This window comes from Uloborus diversus, chromosome 9 (genome assembly GCF_026930045.1).
Source record: "Uloborus diversus isolate 005 chromosome 9, Udiv.v.3.1, whole genome shotgun sequence".
Taxonomy (NCBI): domain Eukaryota; kingdom Metazoa; phylum Arthropoda; class Arachnida; order Araneae; family Uloboridae; genus Uloborus; species Uloborus diversus.
In genome coordinates this window covers 30,169,461-30,196,740 of record NC_072739.1, presented here as the reverse complement: position 1 = coordinate 30,196,740, position 27,280 = coordinate 30,169,461, and the positions used below count along the sequence as shown (strand labels likewise).

At 33.1% G+C, this 27,280-nt stretch overlaps 1 protein-coding gene across 3 annotated transcripts in view; it reads right to left on the bottom strand.

Annotated features, from left to right (window-relative positions):
- LOC129229428 (polyglutamylase complex subunit TTLL1-like) overlaps positions 1-26,661 on the bottom strand; it is a 120,597-nt gene extending 93,936 nt beyond the window's left edge. For 2 of the 3 annotated variants that reach the window (XM_054863734.1, XM_054863736.1), the window contains exons 1-4: positions 26,624-26,661; positions 25,761-25,883; positions 24,378-24,443; positions 1,922-2,064 (exon numbers count right to left, since the gene is read on the bottom strand). In XM_054863734.1, the coding sequence (XP_054719709.1) occupies positions 1,922-2,064; positions 24,378-24,443; positions 25,761-25,876 (325 nt within the window). In that variant the 5' untranslated portion in view covers positions 25,877-25,883; positions 26,624-26,661. Of the gene's footprint in view, positions 1-1,921; positions 2,065-24,377; positions 24,444-25,760; positions 25,884-26,411 lie in introns of all 3 variants that reach the window. The other variant, XM_054863735.1, reaches the window with a different exon arrangement.
- Positions 26,662-27,280: the final 619 nt, after the last annotated feature.

Below are 27,280 nucleotides of genomic sequence, written 5' to 3'. Positions count from 1 at the left end.
GCGTGTTTTATAAATTTAAAAGATCCTTATGCATTTTACAATGTGACAGAGGACCGTCAATATGAAACTTGATAATATTTTTCTTGCTTAGAGTGATTTTGTGTATATTTTAATGATTAAGAAATGTTTCCATTCCGTCTTTTTTTTTGTATTTTCCAATAAAAAGTTTTGTTTTTCATAATATTGTAGCACTGACAGACTTTTGATCTGTTACATTTTTATCGGAACGATATAATGAACCAGGAGTTTTTTTTTTAAACTTATATCGTAATGCCCGTGGACGCATGCAAGAATTTATTTGAGGGACAGGGAAGTCAAAAAGATGAAGGTAACTTCACAAATTGAAGTTATAAAGTTATTCAGAGTAGGTAATTTTGAATTTTTTTCTTAGAGAGGGAGGGAAGGGGTTGCGCGTCCCTCTCTTTAAATATTCCTTTGATCCCCCCCAAACTCTTAAAGTGCTCAACCCCCTTAAACTCGCCCTTGCCCCCCCCCCCCCCCCCCATCCCTCGAGCAAAAGGTTTGAAAGAAACACTGAGGTGCAGTATTTTCTACTGAAGAGTGAGTATGTGCAGGCACACCACTTTAACTTGTGTTTCATTTGTGAAAGTCCTGCGACATTGAAAGTGTAGTGTTTACCTGATACCTACAGATGTTCCAATTTGAGTTAACTTTTATTTTGTGGCTCCTACCGTTATGTTTCTCTTGGATGAAACATATTGATTTACCTACAGAGTGGTGTGCTTCATAATTTATGGATTAGAGCGTGTTTCATCAGTTACCATTGTATTCCAGTGGACTAGCACTCAAAATAGATTCAACTGGTGGAAATTGATGACTTTTTCTGCTTAAATTATTCTGTGACATTTTGTGTGTTTTAGTTTTTGATAGTATGCATTCTTGCTTGCAAATAATTTAAATTCTGATTTATTATCTCTGATCATTTTAATAAATGAATTTTTCTTATAATTGATGCTTTATGCTTGTCTATAATTGACACACCATGCATTTCTGGTTGACTTAAGTTAGTTTATTTTCTGATGGAAATTTAAAAGTAAACTTTTGATCAGTTAACAGTGTTGATGCCTCCGTGAAGTAGCTGTTGAGTGCAGGGGATGAGGTCTTCAATTTTGTAACATGGTCTCTCGGACCTAGTTTAGTTAATGTAGGTCAGGGAAACGCTCATTGCAGGGTTCTGAGTAACAGTTCTGTTGTACAAATCAGAAAAGAGAATGCTTACTTTATATTAGTGAATCACAATATAACACTTTTTTGAATATTTAAAAAAGTAGAACTGTTTTCAATTAATTTTATTACACATTACATTAATTTATAGCATCCTGTGATGGAAGCAAAAGCATAATATAATTGGTCATAGTGCTAATTTGCTAATATGGTGCTAAAATGCAGTGCTAATAATGCAGAGGTCGTGGTTTCAATCCCCCATTTGCCAGATCCTAATTGATCCTGCTTTTCATGAATATATAATCTTAACTTATAGTATGATTGTGAATTTAAACCACAGCTGTATTGCTGCATTAAAATTAGAAAAAAAATTAAAATGTTAATTTTAAAAAAGCTGCAGGGTCAGTATCGTAGAGTTGAAGTCCAAGTGTTTTGGGGGTAAAGTAGTCGTGAATCGAAGACTTTCAAATTTCAATTTCCTTTTTACTCAGCAGTCCTGTATTTTAATGTGGTATACCTCAGTATCATCATATCGTATAGTTTCTCAAGGTTTTTTTTTTTCTTTTGAGGATTCATAACTAAGGATCATTTTATAGATTTTTTCCACCACTATCATCTACTGCCTAAAATATAAATAAACAATACCCATTTCAAAAACTGCACTTAAATGGATTTTTTAATTCCTGTTGACGAGCTTGAATGTTTTGAACAGGTCAGCTAGTAAAACAAATCTTACCTAGATAAACATATTTTCCATTTTCATCTTTTTCTGATAATGGGCTGTTTTCCCGCTCCATTTCACGGCGATAACGTTTAATGTTCCTTACCATTAAATCTTTCCTTGTTAATTCATAATGATTTGGAAAGTGGTTTATGATTCTGAAAAGTAAACCTACATTAATAACAAATGGAAAACATGCTTCTACTATTAAAAATATTGCTACAAATAATGCTAAGTGTCAAAATTTTCTACTCTTTCAATGTTCAGTAGTGTGAATATTATTGTTGTAGTTGAAGGTTTTTGATGATTCATCATTCATTGCATCATTTATAAAGTCCTCTCCCCCCACCCCCTATTCTATTCCAGGCTGAATAAAATGTTGCACATGCAGAAAATTGCTTCATTGCATTATTTTAATACTCTGTTCACAGGATGAGGTCGTAGTAAGTGTAGGGTTGATTTAAAATTGAGCTTGAATAATGCATTGAATAATTAATTACAAAATGAATTGAGCTATTGAAACAGGAACATTGTACTTTCCCAAAACTCCAAGGTTTAGTAAATTATAGAGAGTAGAAATTAGACATGGAAATTGTATTACATGTTCACGTATTATATGGAATCATATCAAGTGTAGATTTTTCTCTTTAAGATACTGCTTCATGACTTCAACTAATTGAAAATACATTAGAAGAAAGGACGAAACAATTTCTATAATATATTGTGGGTCAGAAGCTGTGAAGACCATAATAGCATATCTAAAAGACACTTTGGATGCTATGACAGAATTCTAAGCCTTCAAGCAAAGCATTGACTAGTTTGTTTGGCACTCTTGGCTTCCTTAAGAGGTTTTCCATCTAGAACTCAGTCACTTTCCCATGCCGGGCTGATTCGCACGAAACTGCAGTCCTCAGCTGGAAATGACTGAGCTGGCAGTGTATTTCATGTATTTTTGCTTTAACCCTGGCTAATGGGCAGTAATTTACTGAATATACTTTAAACTGATTTGTTTGCCACGGTTATGAAATAAAAGGTAAGGCTATTTCAATTTTATTCTTCATGCTTTTGTTATTAAATCTAGACATTATTCAAATCAACTTAATAGAATAATTGAATTGTTGAAGCCAAGGTAAAAGAAGAAAATAATGCAGTAATTTCCATTTACCGCTTGAACCGTGGATTAGCCCCATAGGTAACTAAAGATAGTTTCCAGTCCCAAAGAATATAAGAAGAGCTAGACTCGAACTAGCCATTTAAGAACTACAAGTTTAGCAGAAGTTGAAAATATTTTTACTAAAAACAAGACTTTCAACCAGTTATTATTGACTAAGAAAATAACATTGAAAACAAGCAGGGTTCAAATGGCTAGGGGCCAAGAGCAGGTCTGCTAAATCGCATAATATTGTCATGTGACTGTATTGTTACCTGTCTTTGTAATGCATGTGTAACTGTACTGTGGTTGCATCCATGTTAGAGGCATGTGCAACAGACATGCCTCAATGTCCATAAGACCTGTAGATCTATCTTTTTAACTATCAAACATTTAACCAAGATTAATAAACCTTAACATATAATAATTACATACACAAGAGTTCAATTATTGAACTTGGCTTTGAGTTTATATTTTGTCTAGGTACATAATAAATATTAAATTTGCATTTTTAAATTACAATAGTTTTTAAATTTAATTGATGAGTTATACTGAATTTAGACTTTTTTTTTTTTTTTTTTTTTGATCATCCATCCTTATTTTAATGAAAAATCAAGTTTACATTCAGGGTATTTGTCACTCAAGCTGCAATTAGTGAGTTTTAGGGTGAGTTCACTAAAATATTTTCTTCTTGGCTAAACTTGAGTAGAGATATTGATTTTGAAGATGGGTAATAAATAATTTAGAAGAATAACTGTCTAACTGTCCTAAGTCCTAAAATTCTTATCTCTTTCATTTTCTCTCTTTCTTTTAACTTTGGGAAAAGCGTTGTAACCTATTTTTGTTCTAGTGTTAGAAAAACTGCTATATGTCATCTAGCGACATAAGAACTAGAAATTAAATAAAGGTATTCGATCAAAAATTTTTCTTCATAATATGTTTTCTGTATGTATGTTTAAAATTTGTGAAATTATTGGAAAAAAAATTGTAAGCAGTGAGGTTGGGTAAGGAGGAAAATCCTGATTTTTCCGAAAAGATTCCATTCCTTTAAACCTTTTGTATAATTTGAATGTTGTCATTTTTTCCCCCTTTGATAATTGAGGCAAAAAAAGGGGGGGGAGAAAAGACTTGAATTTAACAAGCTGTATTGTATTTCTTTGTAGATAACCACAGCTTCTGCTACTAATAATCAATTTGAAGAAAATCCGAATGTTTCTAATGATGTAGATAAAAAGAGTATTGAATCCAGCATATCAACTGATAAAGAGTCCAAGTTCTCCTGAATGCTTTGAAATAACCAGCCAAGAAGCTGAAGAGCCAATTCCAATTACGGTTTCACCTGCAAATAAGGAATGTGGTCCTGTGAGCCTCTTGAAACAAATGAAAATTGTAAATCAAAACACAAAACAGGGTTTCAGTAAGAGTGGCTTTTGAAATATCCATGGCTTTGACATGAAACTGTCGATGAAAGAGACCTTTTGTTTTGCAAATTATGTTTCAAGCACTTGCAAACACACCAAACGTATAAAAATTCTGTATGGGTCACCAAAGGATTTGCAACTGTGCACCTTGATAAGGATAAAAAAAAATGCTGTTTTAAACATGAATAATTGTGCATAGAAACGGAAATCATGAGTACAGATTTAGAAAATCAGCAGAATGAAAGTTTTAAAGAAACTTCTCCAGAATTTCAATGAATGAAATATGCAATGAAATGCCTTAACTTCTTTATAGAACACAATATCCCTCACCCAACTGTACTTAAGCCACTAATGGAGTTTCTCATTGATGAACTTTAGGTTCTAGTATTGAAGCATTTAAGAAAAGGTAAAAATGCAACATACACCAGTCATGACTCCATCAACGAAATGTTAGCTTCAATGCCTGAAGTTAAGTGTACAGAAATATACCAATCAAGTAATGAAACTGCATCATATTCCATCATGATCAATGAGACCACAGATATTAGCAATCGAAAATACTTGGCAGTGGTAGCCAAGTGCCTAAAAAATGAGAATGCTAAAGTTTTCTTTATCAAAGATACAGAGGTGCCGAATGGAACAGCTGATACTATGTTTTTGGAACTGTATTCAATAATAGCAGATAGCGGAGAATTTCAAAAAATGACAGGTTTTGGCAGTGATGGGGCAAGTGCAATGGTTAGCGTGGAAGATGGTGTTGCCGCCAAGGTAAAGAAAGAAAGTAACGCAGTAATTTCCATTCACTGCTTAAACCATCAGTTAGCATTGGCGGCCAAAGATAGTTTCCAGTTCAAAAGAGTGTTAGTTGACTTGGATTCAACATTAACAGATCTTTACAAAAACTACAAAAAAAGCTCTTTAAGATCAAGAAGCTTATCTGAAGTTCAGAATACCTTCAAAAAAAATAAAGGAACCAAAATTAAAAGAGTTTGCCACACTAAATGGCTTTTGCATGAGAATTCGAAGAATTCCATGCGGCAAAACTTACAAGCTATTATAATAGACAATAGCCTCAGCAATAAACAAAATCTACACATCACATTTAAACTCGAACCAGAGTGTCTTGTTCCATTGCAAAACCCAACAGTTTGAGTACCAGTTCAAATTAATCTTGGAATCTGTCAAAGTGTTTTAAAAAACAATATGGACCCTTCCATAAATAGAGCCCTGGCCTTTGAAGTATTGGGCACTTGCTTCCCCGAACCAGAGTGGTTACGGATTTCCACAGATGGGTCTCTTCTGCCTGTTGGCAAAAATGCAGATGCCAGAATTTACTCCGAGCAGTTCTCATTTTATATCCCTGTGGGATGAGGTACTGCGTTTGATGGAGAGGTTGCTGCAATCTCCAGTTTTAGTTCAGCTTCATTGCCACCTAGACAGTTTCACAAGAACAGTAGTACTCTCCGATACTAGAGCTGCCCTACAGCGTGGGAAACAAGCGGTATGGCATCGCTGAGATTCAAAACGTGTAAAACGTGATGCAATACCTTAAATTGCATCATAAATTTTGCGATGCAAAAAAGTTTTTTTTTTTCGAATTAAAAATCCAATATTTGAAGGATACACATCTCTCCTTAGAATTTTTTGTTTGTCATGCCTTTCTTACTAGAATACGTTCATTATCCCCTCCCCTCTTTTCCGAACTCAACGTCAACGATCTGCATCCCGAGGCGATGGTGTGCAACGCTAGTTGGTTTTCAAGGAATGAGAAAGAGCAAATCATTGAATTTGAAGTCCTGCAGGGAGACCCATTAGGAGCATTCAAGGTCAGAGCGGGACAAAGTCACCGCCGCCAAAGAGAGAGTGCATTGTTGGATAGAGGCCAGCTCCCTTTTTCTAGCTCTCGTGTCACGTGACCTTTTCTTTCCACCTCCCCTCCTCCCGTCTCTCTCTTCAAGCAGAGCAGCAGCAACTATTGCTTGATAATTCGTCCCCACGTGCTTCTCGTAGTAGCGTAGATATTTTAGCGTGGTTTTTGATTTTCTCTAGTGCATACGCGTCCTGTGTACGCTAGAAAAGTGATAATGTTTTCCAGCACAAGTGTCAAGATATTCACGGTAAAAAAATGGATCAGTGAGTTAGATCCGAATGAGAAATGGTTGAAGTATGTTGAAAACAATGATAAACTTTCAGTTCAAACTGTGTTTTGCAAAATTTGCCGTGAAATTTAACTCACTGAGGACAATGAGAAACTTCAATAGTTCATTAACTGAAGGTGTACCCGGAAAAACTGAAAAAAGATAGTGTGCAAAAACATCTCAAATCTGAGGTGCATCAGGCAAGTTATTCAAAAAGTGGGAAAGCTGTGATGTCACAAAACAATTTCGACAAAAAGACTCCCATTGGACAGTCTATGGCTAGCAGCTGTACAGCTACAAATATGCGTGTCAAAAAATTGGTTGACATATCGTACGTGATTGCAAAAGAAGAAATTTCGTTTGCTAAATTTCCAAAACTGGTGGAATAAGAACAGCACCATGGCCTTGATTTAGGTCAAAGTTACCTTCACAAAAATGCATGCATCGAATTTACAGAGTACATTTCAGACATTTTGAAAGACAATCTTGTGAGTGACTTAAAAAAAGCACAGTATTTCTCTGTTTTTATAGACAGTAGCACAGATGTTAGTGTTATTGAACATGAAATTGTGTATGTTATGTATTTAAATGATGAGGGGATGTCAAATTTAGCTTTTTAAACATTTCTGAATTAAAGAGTGCGGATGCGGTTGGTATAAAAAATTCTTTAATTCAATCATTTATCGTCTATGGAATTTCAGACTTTGAAACTAAACTCGTAGGTTTTCTTGCTGATGACGCTAGGGTCAATATGGGTCCACATGGTGGTGTTGGAGTACTGCTCAAAAAAAGCTGTCCATGGCTAGTCGTCATCCATTGTTTAAATCACTGCTTGGAGTTAAGCATTAAAGACTTTATGCTTTCAACTTATTTTGGATTTATAGCCAGACTTATGGAAGAATTGCACAATTATTACGAAAAGAGTGCTAAACGAATTCGGCAATTTAAGGAACTTGCAGAAGCTCTTAATGAAAGTACTTCCAACGTAGTTGCCTTAAGAATTTATGGCACTAGGTGGATTGGACATACAAGAAGAGCTGTAGAAATTTTACTTTGTAACTATGTTGTTATAGTAACTCAGCTAGAAACCCTAGTTGCTGATTCAAGTTTTACAGCAAAAACAGAAAGGGGTAAAATGGTTGGATTACTGCAAAACATGAAGAGTATTAAATTTGTGTGCTGATTATTGTTACTTCATGATATAGTACAGCCTCTTTCAAAACTGTCGTTAGTTCTTCAGACTGATGATGTTGATGTGCTTCTGTTCTTAAATGCCCTTGAGGAATTCTATGATTCTGTCAAGTCTTTAAAAGATCAAAAGTTTTCGCAGGAGCTTCTTACAATTTTGTTGCAATTAAAGAATGCATCTGAAGATTCTGAAAGTGATGCAAAAATAAAATTTTGTGGAACAGAGCTTGTGCAGCATAATAGTACATCAAATGATAATTTTAACAGTGATTGCCAAGACATGCAAAATAATTTGCAGGAATGAGTTCACACTCGATTAGGAGACTTGCAGAAGTGTCCAGTTTTTTGTGCAGTAAGACTGTTACACCCCAAACTATGGCCAAAAGAAAAAGCTGATCTTGCTGATTTTGGATGTGTAGATTTACACAAGAGGTGATTGAACATTTTAATCAGCTACTGGAAATCAAAAACATAAAAGAACAAAATGTTATCAATGAATGGATTTTTTTAAAAATATTTTGGTATAGAAATCTCCAACACATATCAAAAAATACATTATGGAAATGCTTCAAAAAGAATTATTCCAATGAATTTTCTTCTCTCTGCTGCATCATATTCTTTGACTGCTTCCAGTTTCCAATGCCAAAGTAGAGAGAGCATTTTCCGCAGTTAAACGAATAAAAACCGACAACAGGAACAGGTTGCGCACAGAGGTATTAAATAACCTACTCACCATTTCTCTTGACAGACCAGAGCTTTCCAGTTTTGATCCAGAAAAAGCTGTAGCTAAGTTTTTTGATAAAAAAACCAGATGCCCTTCAACTCAACCCCATGGGAAGAGGGTTAAACTTTCCTCTGAAACTTCCGTAGGCATCAGATGAAGACTAAATACAATTAACTGCATTTAAGGGATTCTTCTTGAATACTGACATTTGTGTTCCTTTTTTATCTTCTAGTTTTTGATGCTTTTTAACAAATGCCTGATTTTGAATTTTGTTTCTAATGGGAATTTGATTTTTACCTCAAGAAAAGTGCTATTATAGTTGTTTTTTCCTGTCAAATTACCTCTTATTGTTTTCACTAGTTTTCTGGATTTGAAACAAGTTGAAGCTTAATTTCCAGGTATGTTTTGTTAATGTTTGCTAGGTCTTGCATTAAAAAAGTAAATTTTTATTGCTGATAAATATGATTATGAGAAGGGTATCTATTTCATATTATGTGAATCCCAAAACTACTTGTTAATGCAGGTACTTGATAATAATAATAGATGGTTGTTTTAAGTAATAAAGACATTGTTCAAAACTTTGTTTAAATGCACAGTTACTATTACATTTCTTCATTACAAAATATTTTTTTAATGGAAAAGTAATTTAACTAATGTCGTAAAATTGCTCCTCAATTTTACAAAACTGCTCCTCAATAATAGAATTTGAGGAGAAGTACTGCTCCTCAAAATGAAATACTTATTTCCCACGCTGATGGCTTTGACATGAAATTGTCAATGAAAGAGACTTTTTGTTCTGCAAACTATGTTTTAAGCACTTGCAAACACACCAAACCTATAAAAATTCTGTATGGGTCGCCAAAGGATTTGCAACTGTGCACCTTGGTAAGGCTAAAAAACATGCAGTTAATAATTTAAATAGTTGTGTGTAGAAATTGAAATTATACGTACTGATTTAGAAAATCAGCAGAATGAAAGTTTTAAAGAAACTTCCCTAGAATTTCAATCAATGAAATATGAAATGAAGTGCCTTAACTTTTTAATAGAACACAATATCCCTCACACAACTGTATTTAAGTTACTAATGGAGTTTCTTATTGATGAACTTCAGGTTTCAGTATTGAAGCATTTAAGAAATGGTAAAAATGCTACATACACCAGTCATGACTCCATCAACAAAATGTTAGCTTCAATGGCTGAAGTTAAGCATACAGAAATATACCAATCAAGTAATGAAACTGCATCATATTCCATCATGATCAATGAGACCACAGATATTAGCAATCGAAAATACTTGGCAGTGGTAGCCAAGTGCCTAAAAAATGATAATGCTAAAGTTTTCTTTATCAAAGATACAGAGGTGCCGAATGGAACAACTGATACTATGTTTTTGGAACTGTATTCAATAATAGCAGATAGCGGAGAATTTCAAAAAATGACAGGTTTTGGCAGTGATGGGGCAAGTGCAATGGTTAGCGTGGAAGATGGTGTTGCCGCCAAGGTAAAGAAAAAAAGTAACGCAGTAATTTCCATTCACTGCTTAAACTATTGGTTGGCATTGGCAACCAAAGATAGTTTCCAGTTGGAAAGAGTGTTGGTTGACTTGGATTCAACATTAACAGATCTTTACAAATACTACAAAAAAAGCTCTTTAAGATAAAGGAGCTTAGCTGCAGTTCAGAATATCTTCAAATAAATAATGGAACCAAAATTAAAAGAGTTTGCTACACTAAATGATTTTTGCATAAGAATTCGAAGAATTCTGTGCGACAAAATTTTCAAGCTATTATGATAGACAACAGCATCAGCAATAAATAAAATCTTGCGAATTTCTGTCCTCTGATGGACCATCAAGTTTCTTGTTGGGTTGAATGTTTCATTGATTTCACCGCCTGAACACCCCCCTAAAAATAGCTTGTTAGCATTTGGTATCATCACATTGCGTTTGGTAAATGCTGACTCTTTACTCATTGACAACATAGCTTTGCGAGTCATATTTTGTTTTTTTAAGATAACGCATATATAGTCGACTACTGATAAATTTCACGTTCATACATATTTAAAAGTATTTCATCAGGTATGTAATTGCTCTGCAGATATATTTTTTGGGGGTATTTCAAGTATTTTTGGTGCAAGAATTATCGATACATTCATTTAAAACAAGCATTTTAAATGCAACTATAGTTTTGAGAAAATGAGTTCCGCATGCGTTATCAATCTATTTAATTCATGATGAACTTTTTTTTTTTTTTTAATTTTTGTTGTTCTAGGTTTGAAATTATGCACATAAATCAATCATATTCTGTTGCCTTATATATATGTAGATAAAAAAATAAAACTTTTGTTTTATATTAAATTATTAGTTTGAACATTGTCAAACCAATATGTAAATAAAGTATCTCAAATATGCTGTTTAGTGAAATGACATTCTACAAAGAGAATAAAAATGTAAAATTGCTGAAAAAAGTATTTGCATTGTTTTATACATTTTAAATGCACCGTAAAAATGAAATTAACATTAACAGTTTTCAATTTTAAAAATCGTAATTTTTATTACATTGAAAAAAAAAGTCATCTGTCAAAAGAATAAATTTGAGAAAGAACCCCAAGATTTTATATTGTGCGAATGTGTTTTTACTTGTGTTTATCAATTTTAATGACTAACTACGAATAAAAATTATACATGATTATTAAATAGAGGAAAGCATTCTGTAATATACACTTCATTAAGGGTTTTACATATAAATGTAACATGTTTACCTCATCAAAATTACTATTTTTTACCCAATCATTCTTATAATTGTATACTTGTTAAATATCCATGTGTTAAAAACTAAAATTTATTTTTGGCTACTTTTTTGTTATTTTATATACTACTGCTGTCTTCAAAATCAACTGTAAATGTATATATATATTTTTTGTTTTTTTTTTTTTTCATTTCAACCTGTGTTTTCATTTGAATGAACAAACTTGTGGTGTAAAAAGTTCGGAATTTATGTGCGTGCAGAGATATTCCTCAAAACTTTTGTCTAGTGTATTTTTACACCTTACTATTTCTGCTTGAAATTTAGCACTTTTTAAAATGGCAAAAAAAAAAAAAAAAAAAAAAAAAAATTTTTTAAATACTACAGTCAACGCTCTATATGACGACCTTCTATTACTGTGACCTTTCCATTACAGCGACCGATGCATGAAGTCCCATTTCCAATGCCATAGATGCAATGTTATTTTACTGTCCATTAGAGAGTCCGAACTGAATCGTTCATTCCAATATAACGTCCAAAACTAAGTTTAAATTTTTGTTCTAATCTCAGGACTAACTATCCGAAAACTAATGTTTTAACACTATACGTTTCTAAAGGTAAAATATGTTCATTTAAATGAATTATTTTTTAGTATAAGGTAAAAGAAATAATGAAAATAGCGCACAAATGATCGACATCACAAATGGAAAAAGTCTAAAAAAGCGGAAAGCTTCTACAATTGTAGCATAAAACTTTAAAAAAGAAAAAAAAAACTCACGCAATTTTTAAAAAATTATTTTGTTAGTTTCTTGATTATCTTCTAAAATGAAGCATAACTATGAGAAATTATTCCTGCATTTCCAAAAACGACTTAACAACTTGCAATGCGTTATTACGACCTCTCGTTATAGCGACCGATTTCGTTTGAATGACTGGGGTCGTTATAACGAACGTCAACTGTAGTTTGAGTGTCATGTTATTTTTCAAACATAAGATCGCAAGCATCCTGAATGTCAAAAATTAAGAGTGAACATCCTTTTTTCTTTGCCATCTTCCATTTCATGTATAGAAAGTTAGTTTTCTTTTTTTTTCCAAATGGAATGGATCAATATTATATGGTATTCGCTGTTTTCTTACATTCACTCCTCTAAATGAATAACAAGGATTATTTTTAGTGCGAACCAAGCTTATGGAAATAGCTCAGGTTTAAAAAAAATTTTTTTCTTTTTTGCATTTTGTTAAATTTATTGAAGTTGTTAATGAATCTAAATACATTATTTAATATAATGTATGTGTCAGCCCGTGGCTGACCAAGGTAGCACGTGCTATAATGAACTCCAGATGGGACAGGTGTCCCACACATGGTCAGGCCGGAAATGCCAATGAACTGGCTATCCGTGGGAAAAAGATAAGACATTCTACGCTGGAAGTGGAAAGAGACCGGTGGTCTGAGAGCCGGGCTCTGGGCTTGGTGATGATTGGTAATTGTAAAAACGTTGTACATATTGTATTATAAATGATATAAATAACCAAGGCATTAATTAATAAAAGTTTAAATAAACAAAATGAACTCCAGAATGTAATAATTGCAAACGAACTGCACAATAATACAACGCAGAAAAAGGAAAAAGTGACAAGGAGTTCACAGTATGTTAATAAATTAAAACTTAAAGGCTATAACGTGATATTGGTGGAAAAGAACTTATCAATTCCTTAATTCCGTGGTCCTTTTAAAGAAACTACATAATTTATTTTCTGATGTGATGATTGACAAATTGTTTCTTAAGAGCATTCTGCTTTTCATTTGGTCGCCCTATGATGGGCTGCGACTGCTAATTTTGACCTTTAGTTAATTGTTACTTTATATTTAATGATTTATTATTAGTTTATTTTGCCAATCTATAGTTTTTATTATGCACAAGAAGTAACTTCTAAGTCAAGAAATATTTTAATGCTTGTAAAAAGTTTTAAAAAATTGTTTATTAGGTAGACCAACTCCATTTATACAACGCATACAAATTCTTTGGTTCTTGACTCACCAATCACCATCACCATGAAAAGAGCAAAGCAAACTTCTTTTAAATTTTTTATCTTCCAAACGAATTCGCTAAAATGAAGAGTGTACCCCATGTTCACCTACAACTAGCAATTTTTCCAATCAAGAAACCATTTGCGATGAAATTGTGTCTGAAACAGTGTCGAATACTTTAGATCTTTGAATCTATGTGAAGGATGATGCCAGTAACATCGATCAGACACTTGTTTACAATTTCATAAAGAAGCCACATATTCTTGACCCAAACTATATTTTCCCTATTTCTGAAGGAAAAAGAAAGCTGCGTTTTCAGCGTAAATGGCTGAATGATTATAAGTGGTTGACCTATTCAGAAGAGTTAGAAGTGGCTCTATGCAAATATTGCATTTTATTTAGTTGAATCACATGTGAGAAAGCGGGCCACCAAAAATTGTTTGCTCTTGCAAATTCTGGTTTTCGGGGATGGAAGGATGCAAATGAAATTTTTAGGTCCCATGCCCCCCTCCCCTCACTGCCGAATACCATAAAACAAGCATCATTAAAGTAGAAAGTTTCGTAAATGTTTTCGAGGGGAAAACTCAAAGAGCATTGAACTACAAATAAATTCGTTTGCCAGAACAAAGTCGAAGAAAACAGACAAAGACTAGTCCTGATTGTTGAAACGTTAATATTTTGTGGACGTCAGGAGTTGGCTTTAAGAGGAACTAAAGACAGTAGATCCTTAAATTTAGAAAATGGTGAGCCCATAATAAATGGTGGGAATTTCCAGGCATTGCTCAGGATGAGAGTGGAGACGAAACACTGAAAAAGCACATCAACCAATGTGGAGGTAATGCGATGTATATAAGTCTATCAATTCAAAATGAATTAATAGAAATTTGTGATAGCATTGTCCAAGAAACAGTTGTCGACAGAATAAACAAAGCAAGCTGTTTCGCTGCTCTAGCAGACGAGACAATGGACATAACTCAAACTGAGCAATTGACACTTTGTACCAAATACATCGATGTCCAAGCTGATCTTCCAATAGTCAGAGAAGACTTTCTCCAGTTCATCCCAGTCTATGATTTATCTGGACATGGAATAGCTAGGGTGATTTTAAATTCTTTGCAAAATCTAGGAATAAATGTTTCTAAAATGGTCGGACAAGGTTACGACGGAGCTTCTGCAATGCAGGGAGATTTTAACGGTGTCCAAGCAGCCATTAAAGAAGCACATCCAGCAGCCGTTTATGTACACTGCGCTTCACATTCTTTAAATCTTGCCATTAGTCACTCATGCGAAATTCAGGCCATTAGAAACTGTGTTGGCATAGTTAAAATGATATCAAAATTCATCAAATCATCTGCTCAAAGCTCAAAAATATTACAAAACATCATCAAAGTCAATTTGCCTAGTGAAAAATTCAAAAAGATAATACCTTTTTGCGAGACAAGGTGGATAGAAAATCATAATGCAATCATTAGGTTTAAGGAACTTTATCCCGAGATCATTCAACTTCTTGAAGAAGTCAAGGAATCTGGAAATTGCGAGGCCTATTCTAAAGCAGACAATTTTATTTCTACGATCACCAAAAGTGACTTTTACATTACTTTACTTATTTGTAAAGATATTTTCGCCGTTACTCTCCCACTTAGCAAGGTCCTCCAACAAGTTCATTTAGATTTGAATGGAGCTTAGAAACAGGTTAAAGAAATAAAGAACACAATTCTAAGCAAAAGAAAAAATGCTGAATATGATTTTAACAATTTATATTGTGAACTCCGTGACATGTTTCAAAGTTTAGACCTAGACATAAAGCTGCCTAGGTTGACATCTCAGCAAAGTCACCGAGGTAATGTCAACATCCAGAGTACAGATCCGGAGCTGTACTTTCGACAGAACATTTACGTGCCTTTTTTGGACTATGTCAATGCTCAATTGAATGACCGCTTTTCTAAACACGAAGAAACTCTTTCATCTCTAAATATAATACTTCCAAAGTACTTGGTAAACACCAAGCTCGATGTGAAACATTTTGAAATTTATTCTGAGTTCGTGGACTTAGAGAATCTTAAGGGAGAGATACAAGTTTGGCATTCAAAGTGGGACCTGTGTGATCCTCTCCATAAGCCTGATACTGCTCTTAAAGCAATGGAAGAATGTGATGAGAGGTTTTTTCCAAAGGTTCACTGCTTGTTATCAATATCGGCTACATTGCCAATCACCACTGCAACAGCAGAAAGAACATTTTCTACCCTAAAACGACTGAAAACAGCTATGAGAAATGCGACGAAAGAAGAGCGATTGACGGGGCTCACTTTATTAAGTGTATTTCGGGATACTCCCATTTGTCCCGAAAAAGTAGTAGAAAAGTTTTCTAAAAGTTCTCATCACTTGGTTTTATAATAAGTTAATAAAACAAGTTATTTTAAACTAATTTTTTATTACTTTTAGTTTGATTTTGCAAACCCCAAATAAACACAACTTTGAACCCTATTCCCCCTCCCCTGAACTACTTGTCTGGAACCACACTTGCCTCTGACCGTGCCCCCCCCCCCCCAAAATTTCTGGCTACGGCCTTGTGTACAACCAGTGTTAAGTGCAGCTGCTTGTACAAATTAAAATCTCATAAAAATAATGGATACCTCCTCACAAGTAAATGAAAAGTGTGTCAACATTGTAAATACAAATTTTTGTACTTGCGTTAATTCAACGATTAATGTTCATCCTATAAGTGTAAATTCATTTATTAGTTATTCACCCAAACATATCTGATAATGTAACATCTCACATGCCTAAATTGTCTCAAATAATGGAAGAGTACAGTGATATATTGGAGGGTGTAGATCGTCTCCCTGATAAACATAAAATTATCTTGCATGAAAATGCAACACCTGTTATGGCTGCTTCTCGTAAAATACCTTAGCACTAGAAAATAAGCTGATGAACTGTTAAGAATTGAACAGAATGGTATCATTGAAAAAGGTTACAAAATTTACTGATTGGGTAAATCCCATTGTTGTAGTGTCTAAGAGAGACGGTTCATTGCGAGTTAGTCTTGATCCTTGTCCCATCAACAAGTGCATTAAAAGACAACATTATCAGATTCCAACACAAGACCAACGTTTGTCAAAAATCAAGGTTTCTAAAATCTTGGATGCACCAATCAAGAGAGATGAGTCACAATAATGTAATTTTCAATCAGGGCCGGACTGGCCTGCCTGGCAACCGGCCGCACGGCCGGTGCGCCCCTGAGCTAAAATATATATATATATTTTTTTAGTCCTCACAATCTTGCGAGAAGAGTTTTGAAACCTCACAAAAAATATTTTTTTATTCTCCAGGGGTAGAAGTGACCGACTTGTCACATATAGGACATTTTCCACAAAAAATATAGGACACCTTATATGAATAATTTTGCTATGAAAAAAGAAATAATACATATCATATATTATTCAGTTATTCTTATCAATGATTTTGTTGAAAAAAAACCTCAAACAAAATATTTTACATCTATAATGACTTCCCTGTAGTTGAAAGAATAATTTTTGAAAAAAGTGTACTTTATAGACTAAATAACTAAACAAAATTTGAAGAAAGATAATTTATTTTTTCTTCCTCACTCATGACCCAAGTACTAATTCCACTGCTCTTAGATTTTATATCTAAACTGAACCCTTTACCACTTGTATTAGGAACAAACAGAGCTTGAGAAGGATCCTTCTGACGTTTTTCAGAGTTTTCTTTATGCTTGAATGTTTTAGCATGCTGGCTTAATTGCGAAAATCCACTATTGCTTATGGGCACTGAACAGTTGCAAAAATGACAAAAAGCGATAAAATCCTTTAGTGCACCATGTGCACCAAAATTTGTAGAATTAATGTCCTCCTGATTCACCAACTCCACACGAAATGTTGTTAAGCAATGCGATTTCACCATTATAATTCCACTTATTACAACAAACTACGTTTTAACATCATAAGGAACTAATTATTCCACGATCCCAAAATTCCACAAAAAGAAAAGATTGCAAAAAGAAAATTAGAACATTCCGATCAGAAAATGCACTGAACGCAAAAATATACCAACGAAAACCATGATAGAAAACAAAACAAACGGCTGTTGCCCCCCCCCCCAATGCAAAATTCTAAAACCAACTTCAGCATTAGTTCTCGAAACTCCACCCACTATAGAGTGACGTCACATTGCTGTAGCTAATGAGAGAAGATGCCTGTTGCAGAATTTAGTTAGTTGAGTTTTTTAATTTGAAATTCGTTTGGGCACGTACTTTCAGCGAAAAATCCGATGTCAGAAAGTTTATTTACCGTTCTTTTTAAATGATATATATGGTATAAAACGAGAATATAGGAAATATAGGACATTTTTGAAAAATATAGGAAATATAGGACAATTTTGATGCTTTTTTTTTAAATATAGGAAATATAGGATATATAGGACTACTTCGACCCCTGATTCTCTCTTAACTTTTTTTCTTTTAACACTGGCCATTTTCCCTCCTTCTATTCCTGATTCTTCGAATATCCTATTGTATATCGACGGTAACGGACTCTTTTCAAAACTCGTTTTTCTTCCTCTCATCATTATTGTCACTGCCTTTGATGAGACTTAAAGGGTTATTTGAGGGTCAAAATCTCTCTCAGGTATCCAGAGTGCAGTCGTGAATAGATGTCTTGATGAAGTCAAATCTCAGAACTGCTAATTCCTTACTGACCAAGAATTATTTGCGAAATTGCTTTGAGAATTTTACAGAGGCAAACTCTGCGGTGGCGGTAGACATAAAAGATGATAACATGATTCAGCTGGATAAAAAATATCAGTTACTGATTTTATTTTCATTTTTAATGGTAGTTTGAATTTTGCTTCAATTTTTTTTACATGTAAATTGCTTGTTTTTATTAGGACCACGCTTACTTCCTTCGAAATTTCAATCATCGATTTCTTGCCATCATACCTCCAATTTTATGCGCAGTTTACGAGCATCTACAGATGGCTCTAATCTCTATCTAATAATCTGTAATATCAGAGAGCAACATCTTGTTGCACACTTTTACCCTCTTCTTAAAGCGCCCTGCAGAGTGTTTTTAAACACTGATATATACACCGTACTTGTAAGTATTAATTTTTGAGCGCCCTTGTGTTTTTTTGAAACGCCCTTCAGTCTTAGTAACTCTTGTTACATGAACATTTCCTCTTGTCACGCTTTACACCAGTTAGCGGTTCTCAACCTTCGGGAAAGGGGGGGCTGTGCAGAAGAATTTCAAGGGAGCGTCAAACTATAAAATATGAAGGAACAAGGATACAGAAGGAAAGTCCTTTCAATCTAAAGTTAATGACAAACACCCTGCTCCTGTAATCGTTAATTCTTAAGCGCCCTGTTGCGTTTTTATTTGTGCCTTTGCGTCTTTTTAAAAGCCCTCCAGTCTTATTATATCTCTTCTTACATTATCATTTCCTCTTATCATGCTTTACACCAGCCAGTGATTTTAAACCTGGGAAGGGAGGGCATAGAGGAATTTCAAGGAGGAGTCAAAAAGTATAAAATATGAAGGAACAAGGACAGAGAAGGAGAATCCTTTTAATCTTAAGTTAATGCCAAACACCCTGCTTCTGTAATTGTTAAATTTAAGCACCCTGTTGCGTTTTATTTGCACCCTTGTGTCTTTTTAAAACGCCCTACAGTCTTATTGTAATTCTTGTTAAATTAATATTTCCTCTTGTCATGCTTTACACCAGCTAGCGGTTCTCAACCTTCGGCAGAAGAATTTCAAGGAAGCGTCAAACTATAAAATATGAAGGAACAAGAACAAAGAAGGAAAGTCCTTTCAATCTAAAGTCTACAACACTAAAATCAAATATGCACTAAAGAAAAGAAGCAGTTTGAACAGAAGAGGAAGAGGAAGTGACGTGACATTTCTGAGTAAAACAGCTGTGACGAAAATTATCAATATAATTAAAACTGAAATCCAGGCAGAAATTTCTAAAGAAGTTAAGCAGGCAAAGGTATTTTCTGTTATGATGGACACAACGATTGATGTGACTAGCACTGATCATTGTGTAATAGTACTTCGTTATATGTTCGATAAGGTCGTGAACGAAAAAGTATTAGGGTTGAAATGTCTTAAGTCCTCCATGGGAGAATCCCTATTCAACACCCCAAAAAAAATTGTTGGAAGATACAGGTTTAGAACTTAAAAACTGCATAGCAAATGCATTTGATGGTGCCTCAAATATGTGCGGTCCTTATAGGGGAGTTTCGACGAGACTTCAAGAAGAAATTCCGAATCATATACACATGTGGTGCTATGCTCACGTGTTAAATTTGGTATTGTCAGACACTGCCCAATGTTTGCCATCTATAATTTCCTTTTTTGGCTTACTGCAGCAAATCCAAGTGTTTTTAAAGGATTCATATATACAAATGGCAGTATACCTGAAACAAAAACCTGTTTTGAAGTTATCCGCAATAGGAATCACCAGATGGAGGTCGAGGAGTGATGCCACAATAAAAATATTTGGCTCTTGTGCATTATGGTTTGAGGGGAACAATCATGCGGACATAAACTCACAACCACTTGTATTTGTGGAGTTGGTTGTTTCTTTAAGTGTTATTGGCAATATTTAATTGCTATGCTCTTCCTAAAGGTTGTTGTGTTTAAAGGGTTGTGTTTAAAATCACAACTCCTTTATCAGATTACCTCCAAACCATTAATTTAGATTACACGCTCAAGCATGGAATCTAATTTCCATTGCACAGAAGTCTTGACTTGAAGCAAGGAACAGCTTTGATTGCATCCATAACGCAGCAAAACGCTTCGTATCTGTAGCCGCCAAAAAAAAGAGGAAAAAATTGAAGCCGATTCTTCTCTCGATTCCATAGAGCTAAGAGTAGAAAAAGAGCTGCCGACAACACGACTTGTAAAAGTTTAAAAACTGCCCGGTGAATTGGCAGAACATGAGCACATAGGTAAAAGCAAATTAGAAGGATTTCAAATTAAAATATTTTTTGTTGTAATGGATAAGATAAACCAAAGTATGATGCACCGATTTTCTGAGCAACAAAACTTATATTTAGATCTTACCTGCTTCAATCCTCAAAGATTTACAGAATTTAACAAGGAATTTCCTCCTAAGGCTTTAGAAAAGATTTGCAGTTTAATTCCTAATTTGAATAAAGATAAATTAATTGAAGAACTGCAATCTTCCACAAAAACGTGACCTTGATTCTCCTTGACATTAAAGGAGCAGTACAGTGAGGAGAACAATTTAAGTGTAAACACTGATACTGACACTGATACATCAGATGAAGATCAAACATCTACTAGAAGCAAAATATGCCAACAAAAACAGCCATGTTGAACTTGTGTTTACAAAGTACTGTATGAACATAATATGTACTACTTATAATATACATAACTTAGTAAAGTATATAGGTATGTGCTCAGCATACCACTTACACAAGTAAGCTGCGAAAGAGCTTTCTCAAAACTAAAACTAATAAAGACGAGATTGCGAAGCTGCTTATCAAACGAAAATTTAGAAGCATTTCTCATTATGCAATGTGAGAAAGGCAAACTTCTTGCAATTGATAATGAAAAGGTTATTAACAAACTACGTGAACAGAGCCAAGAAATGCGAAGAATTTTAACATTTTAAGAATATTTATTACTTATTACTTTACTTTTTCCATAGAAAAATGTTCTCTCTGCCTCTAAGGAAGCATCATTATATACAAATAATATCTTATATATTTTCTCATCTGTTTCCATGAAAGTAATTATTGACTTAAGCTAATTTAATTAATTTGTAAAATTTGTTCACAATTATTTATAGTTTTCCCGTCATTTCAACATAGCATAATATTCTGTTTTAAGGTTCAACGTTGTTATTTTAACTGTGGATCTGGTAACATTTTTGACTAAATGGGCTATTTCTTGTGCACTATGGTAAGGTAATTACATTTCTGAAATAGTTTTAAAACATTAAAAGTCATTTTCATTATATCGACATGAAATTATATTAGCTATTGTGTATCGCTAACCAATAATGTTTTAATTCGTTCCAAAGAAGCAAAGCAAAAAAATCAATTAGATGTAATTAGTTGCGTAAACGTGCTGTAAGTACTTTGCAGGGAGTTATTTTTTCAAAATTTGTAAACAATTCTATAAAAATTTTCTATCATTTGCACATATCATATTATGTTTAACCGTGTTATATTTTAACTTTGGATGTGTTCTTATCTTTGACCAAAAACGCAATTTCTCGGACATTATCGCACGGTAATCAGTGTTTAAAGAATGTTGAAACGTTTTAAATCTTATTTTCCTTTTATTACACATGAAATAATTTTGTCAATTGTGCATCGTTAACCAATACTATTTTGATAAAATTAAGAGATGAAGGAAAGTCTATGCTTTACAAATCTATTGTTTTTGTAAAATACCGTTGTAAAATTTGTTCACAATTATTTGTAGATTTCCGTCATTGCACGTAACATCATGTCATTCTTTTTTATGTTCACTATGTTATACAATGTTCGATCTGGTAATGTTATACACAAAAGGAGTAATTTCTCTTTTCGAACGTTGTGACACAGTGACCAGTTTATAAATCAATTTAAATCCTTAAAAATTATATTTTACTTTTATTATGTATAAAAAAAAGTTCATTTGTGTATTGTTAACTAATACTATTTTACCCTAGAAAAGGCAATTTCTCAAACGCTATGGTATGATAATCAGTTTTTAAGGAAATTTAAAGCCTTTTTTAAAAAGCATATTTTTCTTTTGATATGTATTAAAAAAATCAGTTGCGTATTGTTAACCAATACTGCTTTAATTCATTCAACAGAAGCAGGAAAGTCAGTAAGATGTAATCAGTTGAAGTGATAATGTCGTAAATGCTTTACGGATAATTGGATTCAAATACACAAAATTAAATTGCTTTCAATTACAAGTATGAAAAAAATCATTTAAATTTTTAATAAGCATTTCTTACATCAAAGTATTCATTAAACTGTTTCAAAATAATATTCTCATATAGATGAACTGATGTTTGATTGTCTTCCAAAGTCTTCTTTTCATTTGTATCTTTCCCAAAAATATCGTCCTTTGTTACAGTGAGAGCTAAAGGCTATAGTACCCATTTAAAAGGGGAAAACACGTGATATTGGTTCATCTCGTCATACGCTTTTTCTTCTATGAATTTGATCTTAGTTGTATTCAAATTTTAATTATAAAAAAATTCTTAAGAATAATTTTGTTAACATTTTTAGCTTTTTACATATGCATGATAGTTATGACTAGGCTTGCCAGATTTCTGAAGGATTTTAGTTTCCACAAATCTCAATTTATGTCATGCTGTGAATATTATTAATATTGAACTAATGAAAATGATTAGTGCTGAATGCATTGATGTTTGACCCAATTAAAGCTGCAGTATTTTGGATTATATTTGTCTAAGACTCTATGAGTTATTATTGAATGCATTTATACTGCAATAAAAATAAAGTTCAGTCTTGAATTTAAGAATATTCTCTTCTTATGAAACGTACTTACTACTTAAGATAAAATTACCAACATATTTCCGAATGCTTTAATGGTATAACAATAAACTGAAATGAAATTTTCTCATTACTCCATTTTCCATTGATAGTTTTTCGCTGTTTGTGAGATATGGCTGTCCATCCCCAAAAGACAATGGCAACATCTCCCTAACATTACTGAGTCTCCTCTACGAGCAAGAACCCACTCCTCCAAAAAATATGCATAAAAACACTCACGAAAAATTTCAACGACCCCCCTTCGCTTTTTTTCAAGGGAGCCAGTGTGCAAGAGACTTTATAATTAGCAATAAGCGATAACACATGAGAATATATTATCCTTCCACACACATTGTATATATCTACAATGGGTTCATGAATCTCGATATTTTGTGCGCTCCTCTGATGATCCAAGGTTTGCGCCCTTTTGAAGAGTCCAGTCCGGCCCTGTTTTCAGTGAGCATATGATTGTTGTTGAATAAAGTTGTTCAAAAACCATGCTGCTCTTTCCATCAATGAAACAATATCAACACTAATGCGAGCATTTGAGGAAAAAGATCTAGACATTTTGATATTTGAAGATAAAGTAACAGCTGCGTTGCAGAAGTTAAAAAGAAAACATTGTTGTTAAGATACACTGTAATATTTGGAAGGAAGTTCTTGTAAAATTGGTATCGCTTAAATTTATAATGGATTCCTTGTACATACACACATAATAATACCCTGCATGAAATGATGGATCACTATGATACTGGGAGGAGAGTCAGAAGCTAGATTTATGGACTTCACTGTAAACTTTGTTTTGTTGTTTTTTTTTTCTTTTCTTTTTTTCATTGCTTGTTTTAATAATCCGTTTGGTTCTTTTTACAGTTGTCTTTTGAAATCTGCCATTGGAAATTTAAAAAAAAAAAAAAAAAAATTGAATGTTTTTCAAAATTTTAAATTTATCCTGCATAAACCAATGCACGAAGGTGTTATGTTTAGTTTAAATTTAAATTAGTTAACTATAACAAAAGACAATTTGATAGGAACTCAATAATTAAAACAAATTGACCAACAGATGTAGAGGTAACACAACGAAAATTAGGGTATGATGTAAAGAGCAGAGATGTCAAGTACTGGATGGCTTAAAGTTGCCATTGGTATAAGTTGTATTGAGCGTGTTTCATGTTTTTAGTCAACTGCTGCTATAAATGTCTAAAACCAATGCCTGCTCCATATGCTTTCACTCCAAAAAAGTAAAGCATGAAGTAATTGTTTATCAAATTGTAAGAGTTATTTGTTCTAAAGACAATTCATGTACATTTCCTAAATGAAATTATGCCATTTTATACTGAAATAACACACCTTTTTTTACGTAAAAAAGTCTGTTTTATAATATTATTTAGGGTGAATTTTCAAAATCGATCCTAACTTTAAATCTGGTTCATTGACAAAAAATGCTTGACACTGACTTGGAAGTATGTCATGTATGATTGTCATCATCACTATGTGGAAATACAATCACAAATAAAACAAGTGAAAACTTACTGGTTGTCAGATAGCCTATATCCAGTTTCAACACTAAAGATATTGCGAACAGTTAAGACAGATGACCTAAATAAAATGACAGGTCTAGATAACTATACACTTACATATAATGTCATACACTACGTAACTACTTTTTACAAAAATAAATAGAAGGGTGAAAATACAAATAAAATGCAACTTTTTCACTTTTTTTATTTGGTTGATAGTCAACTTTTAATAAGATACAGTAGAAGACCGTTATAATGCCGACCTATATAACGCAATTCTCTATAAACCTCACTACTTTTCAGAAGTAAACAATAGGTTTTGAAGTTTAAAAAATCCCTCTGTTTTGGTTTGCAAAAATAAAAATTGTTAAGCAAATTAAATTTTGAAAATTTTTCATATTTCCATCTTGTTTCAAAGCTTTTAAATTGAAAATTAGTACTCATAGTAAACAGAAAATACCAGATGGCTCTTGAAAATGCATCTGTTATGCAAACCATGAAGCTAGCAGAAGTGCAGGATTTTGATTGTGAAACATATTTATTTGCGAATAACTAATTGTAATATTGGTGCTTTAATATTCATTGCAGATAAAACTCATTCTGAAGTGCTAATATATAGATATATTCTGAATATTAGTATCAAAATTTGTGGAATGATCTATATGACGCAAAATTCTGTATAACGCAAAAGTTCTGATCCCAAGGTATGTGTTATAACGGTCTTCTACTGTATTTTAAAACAAAATTTATTACTTGCAAACAAAAAATTACAAAACTGAAAATTTAAAACAGCCCTGCCAGCTAAACATCTCGCATATGAGGCACAAAATCAAAGTTTAATTCAGCAAGCAGTCATTTTACGCATTGCATTACAACATGAAAAGTGTCAGTTCTACTCGTGTCAGTTAATTGGCGCAATGTTTCTAAGAAAAGAATAAAATATTTTTTAAAAATCTATTCAAACAAAAAATTTTAAAACATTAAACTTTTTTTATCATAAAAAAAGAAGAATTTTTAAAAACATTTTCAAACTTTTATGTCAAAATAGATGCAGTGGTTGATGTGAAGGGTTGAAATTAAGGATAGTCTGCTCAGAAAAAGGGTTTGTGACTGTTTTCAGTTTTTTAATAAAAATCAATTTAAATCGAATGTTTTAGATTTGATTCAAATTTTTTTAATTATGTTTAAATCTTCCAAAATTTGTAGATATTAATTACTTTACATTTAAAAACATAATATCTTTCATACAATCAGGGATGATAGTGGACTCGAGTCAAATTTTCTAAAGACGGTGCAAAATTTTCGCTAACTATGAGAAAGCTCATTCAAAACTACTTGAAAATGCTGAACTGTTGAAAATAACTTCATAAACGATAAGAAAAATTATTTCTTTTACCAGTACACATTCCAGTCGTCCTCAGCTCCAACTGGTATCCAGCCTCTTTTCTCAAAATTTGTGGTGAGCACAGACTTATCCATGTCACAACAATAAGTGACTTGAGGCCCACTCATTTTCAATCTGCAAAAAATTAAGAGCGTTGCAGTTTTTTTTTTTTTTTTTTTTCTTTATTATATTTTTTCAAAAATATCTTTTTTACATATTTTATGAACTTGTGAAAAGTTCATTCAAAACTGGATAATTTTGAAATTTCAATTTTATTAATTCATCTCATAATGACCAAAAAAGTCGTAATTTCATTATTCATTACTTCACTATTTGAAGGTAACTAACTAGTGGAAGGCGTTGTATAAACGGATTGCAGTGAAAACTGTTCTTTTATATTGCAAAATAAAATTTAAACGTACTGTTAGGCAAGTTCACGTATAGTGTAACCGCACCTTCTATTCATAGGATGGTTATTAATTTAACAAAGTATGTGACAACAATTTAACTAAACAGTTCAGTGGATGTTTTTATGCCCTAAAAAAATGTGTAAAACTCAAAGTTCTCTAACTTCGTTTCTCAAACTCTTGCTGAAAATAATTAAAAAACAGCACACAAGATATAATATGAAACTAAAATACATTCATACTAAAGAAAATTAACCTTTTTTTAAATACTTGCACTATTCACAATACAAAAACAGTTCACATTGTTTGAATTTCTTATAATAAGCAGACTTGACACAAATGTCACAGAAAATTTGTAAAATGAACGGATATATTTCCATTTTTAAATAATCTACGATGCAAATTACACGTTTTGGTTTGAATTTTTTTTTTTTTTTCTTTTTTTAATAATGGATTTCGAACTCTTACTTATTTAATTTTCTTTTTTCCAATACTACCTGGCCTGGCGCTTTGCTTTGACTGCAGAGTGCTGTGGAGCGCGAATCTTCCCGGCTGGTGTCCTCACGAGATCGCCAGACATATGCATGCACGTGACTTATTCCAGGACCCTATTTACCTGACGTCACTGCGGTTATAAAACATCACTGCAGTGCATTGTGGGTACTGTAGCAAACGAAAATTCGGTACTACGGCGTGTAAAACTACTTGCATCTATGAGGTTTATAAATTCTTCTTTCTACTTGAAAAAAAGATCTTTTGGAAATTTTTAACTAAGAGACGCTATAAAAGAATGATGAATGATTCATTTCATACGAAATACTCTAATCGTAGTTTCATGGTTTTAAGCCAAGATGGTTCCTCATCAGAAACATGGTGAAAACTCGAATTCTCTTTTTGCTTTTCCCTTTTCTCGGCATTTTTCATGCAGTCATAAGCCTGTATAAACCCAAAGTATGTTCATGATGCGTATGAAGTCCAGAGCAATCATTAAATAAAACAATTTATTTAGCAATATCAGGGGTGCATTCGGAAACAAGGATCGGTCGCCTCGGTGCCACTAAGGCAGCGGCTTAAGATCAGCCATTTTGGATCGGAGCGCGTGATTGAGTGGTTGCCTTTTCTGGA